The following is a 12,811-nucleotide window of genomic DNA, read 5'->3' as shown; positions in this document are numbered from 1 at the left end:
TGAAGGCAAATGGGGGTCCAACCCGGTACTAGTACGGTGTACCTAATAAAGTGGCCAGTGACTATATGTCTAATGTACATTTGTGCATTTACACATTTTAATGTAGGCTACTTGAGAAACACAGTTTTTATGCCATACAGAAATAATTTGGTGCATTAAAACTAATAATTCTGGGTTATATACTATGTAAACTATTTTTTCAAGTCATGACTGTAGAAATACTTTTAAAGAGAAGTCCTTTGCTCTTTGTGCTTCCAACCATATGCTTAAGTTAAACAGTGTGATTCAGAAAAGAGTAAATTGAGTTTAATTGGTAAAAGCTTGATTTTGTGTCTAAGTAATGGTCATGTAGGTCAGCAAAACACATTTTCCACTCTGAAAAAAGGCTTTTAAAAATAAAGAAAGTTTTGCTGAGAGATAATTTACATGTCAACTCAGAAATGTCTTTTCAGTTCATTTAATCTACAAGGTTGTGTAGCAGAATGTTGTAAAACCATGTAAACAATGTAGCGATGGTCCCTTACCATTAATCCATATGTTCCGATGTTGTCCTTTTGAGTCTCGAGTGTAATGACCGTGATCGAGCACGTTGTGGGAGTGTTTTCCACCCCCGCGTGCGTCGCAGTAATGAAGCTGATCCGCTTAATATGGTAGTAAATAAAATGCAGTGCTGATGAGCCAGAAGAGCTGCGCGACAGGAGCTGAGCGACCAGGCATCAGGTCTGCTTTATAAACACATTTTTAGGACAAAAATCGCGTTGCCTGTATTTCAAAATGCCTGATTACACCGGCTACTGGAAAATGATCTCCAACAATAACTTTGAGGAGTATCTAAAAGCTCTTGGTAAGTTTTTTTAATTATATTATTCTTTGATTTGTTTGGATGAACGCTTTATTTAAAACGCCTTTTTCTACGTTACTGAAATAAAGGGAGAAAATATCTGGTATTTCTTAACTTATGTAAGTTAGCCTAAGATTTGTTCAGATGTCGAAGTCTGTTCGATAACTGACTCACAAACTTATAGCCCAGTTTATAGCTACCAATTATGAATTTTAGCATTGCATTTTCCCATTTAGCACTTGAGCGGTAAATATTTAATACAATTTTAGAGGATAACTTAAAAAAGTAATTAACAAGAAGCAGGCTATCATTGAAAACGGCTGAAAATAAACAGTAACTTTTTTGTTACTATAAACCTATCGTCTACAAAATAGCCTTCATTACTAGGGTTACCACACAATTTGTGTTTCTTTTTGCGTTTTAGCCTAGCTCCACGCAAATCACTGACGCAGATAACGTTGTGACGTCAAAAGATGTCTCGCAGCCGCCCTTTCTACTGCAAATTTGTTTTTTGTTTTTTTTTTGAGGTAAACCTGGTCTTGTGTCCGAAAATCTCGTTCTATACGTTATTCTAAATTGGAAAAAAATCGCGGTGTCTGAAACGCTTTTGTGTTTTGTTAAAACTGAATGTTGTCACGCTGACGTAAACAGCGTGCGCTGTCGCGGAAAAGCTCTTGAACTAGTCCTGCATGCTGATTGGACGTTGAATTGTGTGTTCAGTGTTCATTTGTCACGTTTATTTTGTTATTTGGTATTCAAGTTGGGTTTTATATATATATTTTAATTTTATATATATATATATATATATATATATATATATATATATATATATATATATATATATATATATATATATATATATTATTTATTTATTTATTTATTTATTTATTTTTTATATATATAGATAGATATTACTCTTTATTCGTCTATTGTATTGTAAACACTTTTCTGTGGTTGTGTAGAACTTCTGATTCTTTGCTTCTGTGGGTAAGGAATAGGAATAACAACAAATGCAGTAACTGGTCAAACAACTTGAGGTGCAAAAAACAAGATTACTATGACATATCCTAAGAAATATCTTAAGAAAATTCCAGTTTGTAGCGAGAAGCAGCATATAGAACTGTTTTGTATTGCTAAAAAAAATCAATGGAAGTCTTGACATTTAAGTTACTGTGGCAGCATGAAAGACATCAGAAACGGGAACAACTCAAGACTTTTCTTTGGGGTTTCATAAGCTCTGCGGTAGACCGAACTCAATGATACTTGAATGTTTTGTTCTACAACATAAGACTCATACCCCAAAAGTTTTATCAAACACCAAAATTCACATATTTGTCATGGAGATTTTAGAAATTTCACAACAAATGTACATTGGGTATATCTTACACGTGATCAGTGTGTGGATTGTGGGTGTAAATTAGTGAATGAAAGTTGAAGACTCATTTCGCATTGAAGTAGGTACTACATATACTTTACACTGGAGCAATTATAACAAAAGAATGTAGGCTAGCATGAATATGATGGACTTTGGACATACAATACTATATCTGTCATGTTGACATTTTCACATAAACCCCTTCACTCCCATTCATAAATGCTTTCCTGTGACCTCATGAGATGGTAAAGTGTCCATTGTATGCACACTTCAGAATCCTGCCAGAAATAGTAAGTCATGTGGGTACTAGTCGCCTTTTTTTTCCCCATATATGAATTTGGATGTACTACTCGCATACTCTCATCACCTAAGCTACTATTTAATATGGAAGTATGTGATTTCAGGCATGTGATTTTATTTAATTTTTTATTATTTTTTTTTATTATTTTTATTTATTTGTATATATTATTTTATTTATATATGTAAAATATTTTCATTTATTTTTATTTATGTATTTGTAATTTTTTTTTTATATATATATATATATATATATATATATATATATATATATATATATATATATATATATATATATATATATATATATATATATATATATATATATATATATATAATTTTTTACTTTTATTTAAAAAAAAATTTAATTAGTGTTTGCTTCGTACGTCCAACCAATGAAACTTTCCTTTAAAGTCTACACTTTAGTGCCATTGATAGTTCTATTGTCAGTCTTTAAATTAGGACGTCAGTCACAACCCTCAACTTAAGGAACGCATTTATTCCTAAACAAAGTGCTATTACAAGTAAATATTATAATATTAATTAAAATATAACAAAAGCCACTGGAAATGTTCAAATAAAGCAGTTCGAAATTGAAGCTGACAAGTGTACAGGCCTATTGTGTTACTTTGTAATTTTTATTTATTTTTTTTTCTCTAAAGATGTTAATGTTGCCATCAGGAAAATTGCCGTTTTATTAAGACCTGACAAAGATATCAGCCAGAATGGAGATCACTTTGTCATCAAGACTGTCAGCACATTTAAGAACTACGACATGGACTTTGTGGTTGGTCAGGAGTTTGAGGAAGACCTGGGTCCCGTTGATGGCAGGAAATGTATGGTGAGTGCGACACTGTATTCACCATCCGACAATTTCCCTTCACACAATAAGTATATTCCACAAGTGTGAATGATGGAGAGGAAAAATTGACCAAGCCGAAATTGTAGTGTTTTTCTACTTTTTCAGTCTTTGGTTTAGAAATGGCTCAAATAACTGCTTTCCCATTTGCTTTCTGTTCACTTGAATGCCCTATTTTATTGTAATCCCCTCATGTGTACACGGAATGCAGATAAGTAGAGAGAGCCATTTTAAAGTACAATGACTCAAATATTAAGCAAAAGCTCCACAGTTTTATCCCTGTTTCAGTAATTCAGTTGTTCGGCTTTTGGTGGCTGTTGTCATACTCCAAACTCTCTCTTTTTTTTTTAATGATTAACGGTTCAGTCTCATAAAAAATTTTCTAAGTCAAGCATTCATTTATCTGATTAAAACGAGAAGATGAGCTGAATAAATGAATTATATCACAGAAATCATATCCAAGCAGTCAACCCCAAGTTACTTTGGATGAAAGTGTCTGACAAATTATGAACTGTGAATGAAACTTGCATTTATATTTTAATGGCATGTGGTTAATGGCAAAACATTACTAGTTAAAGGGTCAGTTCACTCAAAAATGATAATTCAGCATTTATTCACCCTCAATTCCTTCCATAGGTTATAAGTTTATAGTGTTTGTCCTTTCATTAAAATGTCTATTCAACTCATAATTTTATGTAAAACTAGACTCATTATTAATTACTACATGTATAATAATTTTGCAATCCCACAGACTACCATCACTTGGGATGGAGACAAGCTTGTGTGTGTCCAGAAAGGCGAGGTTGAAGGCAGGGGCTGGACCCACTGGATTGAAGGAGATGAACTTCATTTGGTATTTATACTAAACCACACCATACACACAGATTGTTGTCTCGTTGAACGAGTGCATGCTTGATTTTTTTTTTTTTTTTTTTTTTTTTTTTTTTTTTTTTTTTTTTTTTTGGAAATCGCGAGTTGGTGCGCAACATATGCTAACTGATGCTACATGTGCTCACCGATGTGAATTAGAGGCCCATTGTGCCTCAAACGCCAGGACGTTATTATCATTTCAAGGCTATTGTGCTGTTGAACTCATTTGCAACGTTACTAACAGATGTTCGACCACATCTGTGCAATGTTGCGCTTAATTACATCAAGCAAACCCTTTGACAAAAGGGCATCTGAGGGCTGAGGAAGAATCTAAAATCAGGCTTATACTACCACCTGCTGGGGTGAGAAATGCTACAGTCTAATATTACTTAATTAATGTACTTAAAGGGATAGTTTACCTTCCTTCTCTTCTTTCAAAGCTTGTTTGAATCTCTTTCTTTTGTCAAAGACAAAATACATTTTGAAGAAAGCTGGAAACCTGTAACCATTGAAATACAAAGTATTTGTTCTTCCTACTGTGGATGTCAAAGGTTAAATCTTTCTATAAAATATTTTTTGTGTGTACAACAGGGGCCTCTTTCATTAAGGAGGTTCAACCAACTCGGAGTTTAAACTTGAACTCTTGAGTTGACTTGCCAAGAGATTAAAAACTTTTCCATTTCAGAACAGCTAATCAGAGTTGGGTCAATCAAGTCTGAGTAGACTCAGGCCCAATCCCAATTATATTTTTGTACCCCTTCCCCTTCGCGCTTGACACCGAGTGTTAAGGGGAAGGGCTTCAAAAGTTACCGCTAAGTAATGGGACCCCACTAAAACACCTGCACACGTCATCATATGTCATCGCGATTTCTTGCTTCATATGCGATCGATCGCGACTGCTGTAGTTATTCCAGTTGTGTGTGTTTTATATATATATATATATATATATATATATATATATATATATATATATATATATATATATATATATATATATATATAATATATATATATATATATATATATATATATATATATATATATATATATATATATATATATATTTATATATATTTATTTATTTATATATATATTTATTTATTTATTTATTCCCAGCCATTAGACTTTTCTGACAGGGTATTCAAGTGTTAGAATATCGTGGGATTACTATTCAGGAGTTATTATAGATTAAAGATAGCGTAATTTAGTGGGGTTTTTTATTTGTTTTTTTTGTTTTTTTAAAGCATGACGGTAAAACGCGAACACTGTTATGAATATATTAAAACATATGCTTGTTTGTTGTAAAAACTCGGAAATATGACTACTAAAAATTCTAATTTATGGATCTCCTTACTTCCGTGTGCAGCCATGCTGCCGTTGCAGATGGTGTATTCTGGGAAGTTTTCTTACCCCTTGGTTTCGAGTGGGGTCCTGAAAAATGTCCATTCAAAGGTGTATATAGCCCTTCCCCTTAGACCTACGCCTTCATGCTAAGGAGAATTGGGACATTGGGTAAGGGGAAGGGCTAAGGGGTAGAATTGGGATTGGGCCTAAAGCTGTGGTCACACTAAAGTTTGTGCTTGCGAAATTCTGTAGTACAGCGCTGCGAAAAGGGTTGGGATTAAACAAGGGATTTAAAAAGCGAGCGATTGGTCTATATTATAATTTCTGTACAGAGAGGTCATGTTTTGATCCTCGATTGGTCTCATGCAGTCAAGTATTGCAATTTCGCAGGTCAGAGTTCACCAAGCTTGAACTTTGCGATGCAGCAAACTGCGAAACTTGTCACGCAAGCTTGTGTTTCCGGTCTGACGCATTCGCTTGCGTTTGAATGGAAGTCTATGGGGAGAAAAGTCCAGTGTGACCACGGTTTTAAGCCCGCGCACCGTGACTATAAAAAGACACTATTAATAGAGTGCAAATATTAAGAGTCACCATGGCAACATCTGAAAAAAGAGATCAGGATTTTTTTTTCTCCAACTGAATTTTATCATTTTAGCAAACATGTCCATATATTAAAAAAAAAAAAAAAAGCAGCCCCACTGCATCGCCGAAACAGACCGTTAGCGTGGGAAAACATAGCTGCTCAAGTTATTGAGCAAGATTACATTTAAAATATTTAAAGTATTTAAGTATAATAAAAAAAAGTAATGTGTGACATTTATAGACTTTTCACTTGGCAAAAGTGGCGAATTGGCCGTAATTTTAAAGCTGACTGTTTTGATTTGACAAAACAAGAATGCATAACCTTAGCTTTAATGATCAGTGGAAATGTTTAATTTAAGGTTCCCACTTTTACACAGATTGATCATTCATTCATTTTCTTTTCGGCTTAGTCCCTTTATTAATCTGGGGTCGCCATAGTGGAATGAACCGCCAACTTATCCTGCACATGTTTTACGCAGAGGGTGCCGCAACCCATCACTCAAAATATACTTGAGTAAAATTGTCATTAAGTGTCTGTACTTTTATTTGAGTATAATTTAAGCACTTTTTACACCTCCTATAGAGAAATGCAGTTTATTTGAATCATTAAGAAAAAATATGGTTGACTAATACATAAATTATTGATTCCAACAACCTGAGTTCTATTATAATATTGCATAACATATTGTTTCAGTTTTTTATGTGTGTTTCTTTTTCTGTCCAGGAACTGAGAGCAGGGGGAGTTGTGGGCAAACAGATTTTCAAGAAGTCTTAAACCAATGTTGTCTATTGGTGCCCTCTGCTGGAGAAGAAAAAAACAACCACCATAGTCAGAACTGTCTCTGTCCATCCTCTCATTCATCAGTGTGTTTACATTTTCTGGAAGTGCCTAAGCTATTCCAGTGTGTTTAGTTGATATAACAGACACCTGTAATACATATATGTGAATTGCATGCTAGTATGGTTGGTTTTAGTGCTGTAGTCACTAAGATTAACCTCTTGAAAGATTGATTTCTGTACTTTCTCTAACATCTGAGGGTCTTTCTGCCTGGAAGAGAGATATGGGGTCTTGACCCTCACAGCAAATCAAAATCGTTTCTTCTTTTCACTACTGTAAGAGGATAAATGTGGTGGGGGATGATGTGATGAAGGTGGAAGTTCAGTTCCTGCCATGCTGCATCTAATGGAGATGTGTGTTCTGAAAATGTACAAATATCAACTGATTAAATGAAGAAAGACTAACAGACAAGAATTGCGCAGGTTTTTATTGGATTGTAATTGAATCAACAATAAGACAGTGTGCATGAGTTTCTGTTCCCATTTATTTTTATATATATATATATATATATATATATATATATATATATATATATATATATATATATATATATATATATATATATATATATATATATATATATATATATATATATATATATATATATATATATATATATATATATATATATATATAATGGAGGAATGAAAAAGACAATGTCTACATTGTAAAATTACTACTTAACAATGACTATAAATGGCAGAAAAGATCAGTTGGATAAAGGCACATCAGTCAAAAACTTGTCTCTTAAAAACTTGTTTACACACCACTCCACAGACTCTCATTTCCTGCAAAAAAAAAAAAAGAATTAAATGAATAATCAAGTGTATTTATATTAAAAGAAAAATGTATTTTAAAAAAATCATGAATACAAATCTAGCTTCATAGTTGTATTCAATAGTTCTTACAATTTTTGTGCTTCAATATAATGTAAAATATTAGGGATGCTAATCCATTTTCTTTTCGGCTTAATCCCTTTATTAATCAGGGGTCGCCACAGTGGAATGAACCGCCAACTTATCCAGCATATGTTTTATGCAGCGGATGCCTTTCCAGGTACAACCCATCACTGGTAAACATCCATACACACTCATTCACGCTCATACGCTACGGTTAATTTAGCTTACCCAATTCACCTATAGCGCATGTCTTTGGACTGTGGGGGAAACCGGAGCACCCGGAGGAAACCCAGCTGGAGAACATGCAAACTCCACACAGACATGCCAACTGACTCAGCCGAGGCTCAAACCAGCGAGCTTCTTGCTGTAAGGCGATAATGCCACCCACTGCACCACAGTGATGCCCTCCGATAACACATTGTTTTTGGAAACATTCCAAATGATGAAAGAAGAGAAAACAAGAAGATTCAAGATGTCTCAATGAAGAAAAAGTTTGGAGCGCAAATTTGATGCATAAGAAGTTAAAATGTACACCTATAAGTCCATTACTACTTCTTTGCTTAAAGAAAATAGGCATGGAAACTACTGTTTATTGCAACAAGTATATTACAAGTTCTATTATTACATATTAATTTTTTTTTTAAGTTTTACGTTTTTTTTCTGTTTGTTTGTTTCCCTATAGGTTTTAGTGAACTTGCAATAGTCAAAAACACTGAACTTTTGATTCCTATATGTAAAAAGGCCTAAATACAAGTGTTTTTGCAAGGCCATTTAAATATTCTTGCTCTTCTCCAAGACTCCAACTACTAATTGCAGCTCCGGACAGCTGCTGTGTTGGGATTGCAGAGATCGCTCATGCTCGCACGCGTCATTTACCTCTTCACATGTTGTAGCGCTGCTGATGAGTGCACTTGCCACTTGCTCTGTGTAAACTCGTAAACAAACACTTGCGATCGGTTCATAAGATCGGCCAGACTGGTGAGTACCGATCGAGTCATGAAATGTGATTATCAGCCGATATCGATCTCTGACCTATCAATCGGAGCATCCCTAAAAATATATAAAAATAGGAAGTTGGCTTGACGGTTCATTCCGCTGTGGCAGCCCCAGATTAATAAAGGGACTAAGCCAAAAAATGAATAAATTACAATATAAGGTATTAAAAAATACAATTAGGCTAAACTGCAATCTAAATTTACACTGCCCTATTTATTAAACAGTTACTTAGCAAGCAAAGCTAAATTGCACCTGTTTTAATCAACCTTTTTAATGTTTAATTAATCAGTTAAACATTGTGTGTTTTATTTGTGTAATTTAAATATAAAAATTTTAGTATTCAGTCAATATTGTAAATTGTCTTATATATTTTTAGAAGAAAATTCAAAGAAAATGAATGAATGAATGAATGAAATAAATTATAAGTGTCATAATAAGACCTTGATCTTTTAAACTGTATTTTAAAGCGAATTTATAGCCACATCATAAATATCTGAGCACATTATTTAATAATAAACAATATATTCCATACATTCCTGTAATAAAGTCACTAATTGGATTTCTGCTTGTGCACATTTAAAATATTTGTTACTGTAATGTGTGTGGCTGCTTCAGTATTTGTGTTATCTCATTAACTACACTGTAGACAAGTAAGGCTAACAACTACAAGAAGCAGCCAAGTGTAACCTTCTGTAACACAACAGACCATAACCTCATTTGAACCTTGTCCTTATGCAAACTTACCACATGTAACTCGTCCCCTTTAACCCACTGCGTCCATCCTCTTCCCTCCTTCTCTCCTTTCTGCACACACACTAACTTATCCTCTTCCCAGTTCACAGTGGTCTGAAAAGCAAGGACAGAAACCTTGAGAAAGATAAGGCTGCAACTGAATGACATTTATTAGTTTATTCATTTTTTTGTCTGTAGCAACGAAGGAATAGGTTTTCAGCACATGCAAGCAAGAAAAACTGGTGTCATCTCCTCTCAGCCTGATGAGTTTGTATGAACACTACTTTTACTTGCTTATCAAACCAAAAAAATCTCTCATTCAGAAAATGTAGAATACTGCCTGATTTATACTTCCGCCTGGCGCCACATCACGGTCCTCCGCTGCGCGCGCACTTCATGAAACAGACGAGACTTTTAAGCCTGATTTATTATTAATTTACTTTTTACAAGGCAATAATGGTGCGACATTCCTGACCATAATCCCCAATAAAGCCTGAAAACAGGGCATTATATTGTAAACCGATAGGTTCAAATTTTCCTTTCTAGTTATCAAAGAAATAATTTGTGACTTCATTTTAGTTTTGTAAATATTAAATTGCTTTAAACTCAAAATTGTAATATATACATCAGTGTAAAATCTATGGTGGAAAAACATAGCCTATTCTGTAATTGTGTATTAAAACCACCTGGGCAGACGAGCGGCGCTTCTTGTGTGCAACCTGCTGTATAGGTTCTTTTTATATCTGGCGCTTGATCTCAAAACGGAAAGGTGAAGTTGGTGCCACGACCCAGATGGGGTGAGTGCACTGGAGACCAAGTAACAAAAGGTGTGCAAGTAAACCTAGTGATTGAGGCTAGAGCAGAGGTGGGATGGAGCTAAACTCTGAAGGACAGTGGCCCTCAAAGACCAAATTACCCACCCCTGTACAAAGGCAGAGATTTTTGCTTCCTTTTAGTGCACCTTCCTTCCATTCCAGATTTTTTGTTTACACTGTAAAACCCAACAGTCAACTATATCAAATGAAATAAGTGTAATTAACTCAAAATTTACTGGAAGTTAATTCTACTCATTTGAAAAGAGTTTTGAACTCCGCGTTGAAGGTAAAGAGATAATTAAATACTTCATTACTTCAACTTAAGTAATCCTCAAACCGTTTCCTCAAATGGTTTGAGTTGCCTTAATAGATTGGGTTTTACAGTAATCAATTGGTTTGAGTTCTCTTAATTTATCGGGTTTTACTGTGCTCAAATTGCTTCATTTACTCAAATAGATTAAGTTCACAGTACTCATCAGTATTAGTTTTTTTAACTTAAATGGTTTGTTGCAATTGGTTTCCTCAAACGGTTTGAGTTGCCTTCACTTTTTGGGTTTTACAGTCTAGGGTTATAACTGATCAGTATTGGTTCTTTGACAGACTTTAATGGGGAAATAGCATTCTCCTGTCACTGTGATTGAAGAAGAGAGAAAAATAACACCCCAATTATTGACAAGATTTAAACCTGATAAATCTCATATGCAATACTGAACATAAGCGGTTGCTTTAAAATCCCTGTGCAAGTTGACCTAACATTCCCTGAGCACCAGGTGTTTGCAGCATTAACCTGGATTTAAGATTCAGTAGGTCATTGTATGTAAATCCTATTTACAGAACTCACAATCACGGAGCCATCTATTACAATATAACCTACTATAGAAAAAAAACTGTTCCCATCTGAGTATAGCATAAGCAATTTGGGGATCCTCTGATTTCACCAGTTAGAACATGTTTTAATCAGAATTAAGGGATATATTAATGTTAATGTGTTGACTTTAAGCTTAAAACAAGGTTTAAGGCACCATTCTTACTCACCTACACTAGAATTCCCTCTGATTATATGGGGAAGTTAGGGTTAGGGTTAGATTTAGGTGTAGGGATTGGGATAGGGTCAAGACGAGAAGATTTTGGTCAGAAATGTTGTTCCGGGATCAACAATATGTTAATCCTGGAGCATGTTTTACCTGTCAAACACAATTTAGCGTAGTGCTAACAAACAAAGAAGGTTTAGTTTCCTAGGAAAAGCATTTCTGATCTTATGTTTTTTCTTGTTTAGTTGCACTTTAAGTGCTACTTTAAATTCAAGGATGCCACTTACCATACATTTCCTGTCATCTACACCAACCAAATCCTCCTCAAACTCCTTTCCAACATCAAATTCCATGTCGTAGTTCCTAAATGTGGTTAGAGTCTTGATGTACAAATGATCACCGTTCTGAACAATCTCCTTATCTAGGATGAGGTAGTTGGCAATTTTTCTGATGACAACATTCACATCTGTAAGTTAAATAAATTTGAAAATGGTCAATTGTTACTGTAGATTAAAAAAAAAACAGGTCTTGAGGTACATCCACATATTTCCCTGATTCCAAAATACTATTTTCTGTAAAATCCTTGTTCACCAAAGGGAAGTATTTTCACAGGGGTAGAATGAATTAAATAAATATAAAACAAAGTGTAAGCCTACCTAGAGCCTCCATGTATTCATCAAAGTTTTCATTGCTTGTCATTTTCCAATATCCATTCATATCCACGGGAGACATTTTGGCAGCTTTCTTGCGCTTCTCCTTTGCGCTGATGTTTCGACATCAAGGTGCAGGGTGGCATTTCAAATCACAGGGCACAAGTTGTAATCCTAAAGCCAATTAGAGCCTTTGGATTATCTCAAAGAGCATTTACTCATGTGGTGGGATGCTTTTCTCTTTTATTTTTGTTGTTGTTGTTGTACAGGAGCTCTGTCAGCAGAAATGAATTCCAATGCACGATGCGTCTCATGAACTCATGTCAGTCATTGCAGATGTGTTAGTTTGTAATTGTTTTGATTCTCGGCCTGACAGCAGCACAACAGTCAGTCAAAGCAGCAATCATAAAGCTGTCAAACAGGCCTCCATTTATGCCATACAGAGAAAGAGTGAAGGGGAGAATTGTTCAGTGCATGAACAGGAGGTGAAGACCTGTCAGTAATGAGGTCGTTTTGACTTTCCTTCCTGATTATAAATTACTCTGATGTGCTTACAGGGAAATTAGAAATAAAAGATACCAAGTCATCTCGATTTTTTTGTGAAATCTTTTCTCTCTGATCACAGCCTACCCCTTTCTACCAACCACAAGAGAGTGACTTTGTAAGCTGAAAAGAGACAGCA

General features: G+C 34.6%; 2 protein-coding genes across 2 annotated transcripts; one reads left to right on the top strand and one right to left on the bottom strand.

Moving 5' to 3' along the window:
• The first annotated feature begins 656 nt into the window (after positions 1–656).
• Positions 657–7,414, top strand: rbp1.1 (retinol binding protein 1, cellular, tandem duplicate 1). The gene is made up of 4 exons (XM_056479175.1): positions 657–844; positions 3,176–3,354; positions 4,124–4,225; positions 6,893–7,414. Exons 1-4 carry the CDS (start codon positions 775–777, stop codon positions 6,941–6,943), a joined length of 402 nt encoding a protein of 133 aa, XP_056335150.1. The 5' UTR covers positions 657–774; the 3' UTR covers positions 6,944–7,414.
• Positions 7,415–7,734: 320 nt separating this feature from the next.
• rbp1.2 (retinol binding protein 1, cellular, tandem duplicate 2) lies at positions 7,735–12,211 on the bottom strand. Its single transcript, XM_056479186.1, has 4 exons — positions 12,136–12,211; positions 11,767–11,945; positions 9,646–9,747; positions 7,735–7,794 (listed from the first exon to the last, which is right to left on the bottom strand). The coding sequence occupies exons 1-4, from the start codon at positions 12,209–12,211 to the stop codon at positions 7,735–7,737; spliced, it is 417 nt and encodes a 138-aa protein (XP_056335161.1).
• Between the last annotated feature and the right edge of the window lie 600 nt (positions 12,212–12,811).

This window comes from Danio aesculapii, chromosome 2 (assembly GCF_903798145.1).
Source record: "Danio aesculapii chromosome 2, fDanAes4.1, whole genome shotgun sequence".
NCBI classification, from domain to species: Eukaryota; Metazoa; Chordata; class Actinopteri; order Cypriniformes; family Danionidae; genus Danio; species Danio aesculapii.
Note: the sequence above shows the minus strand (reverse complement) of the source record. Positions and strands in the feature narration are given on the sequence as shown.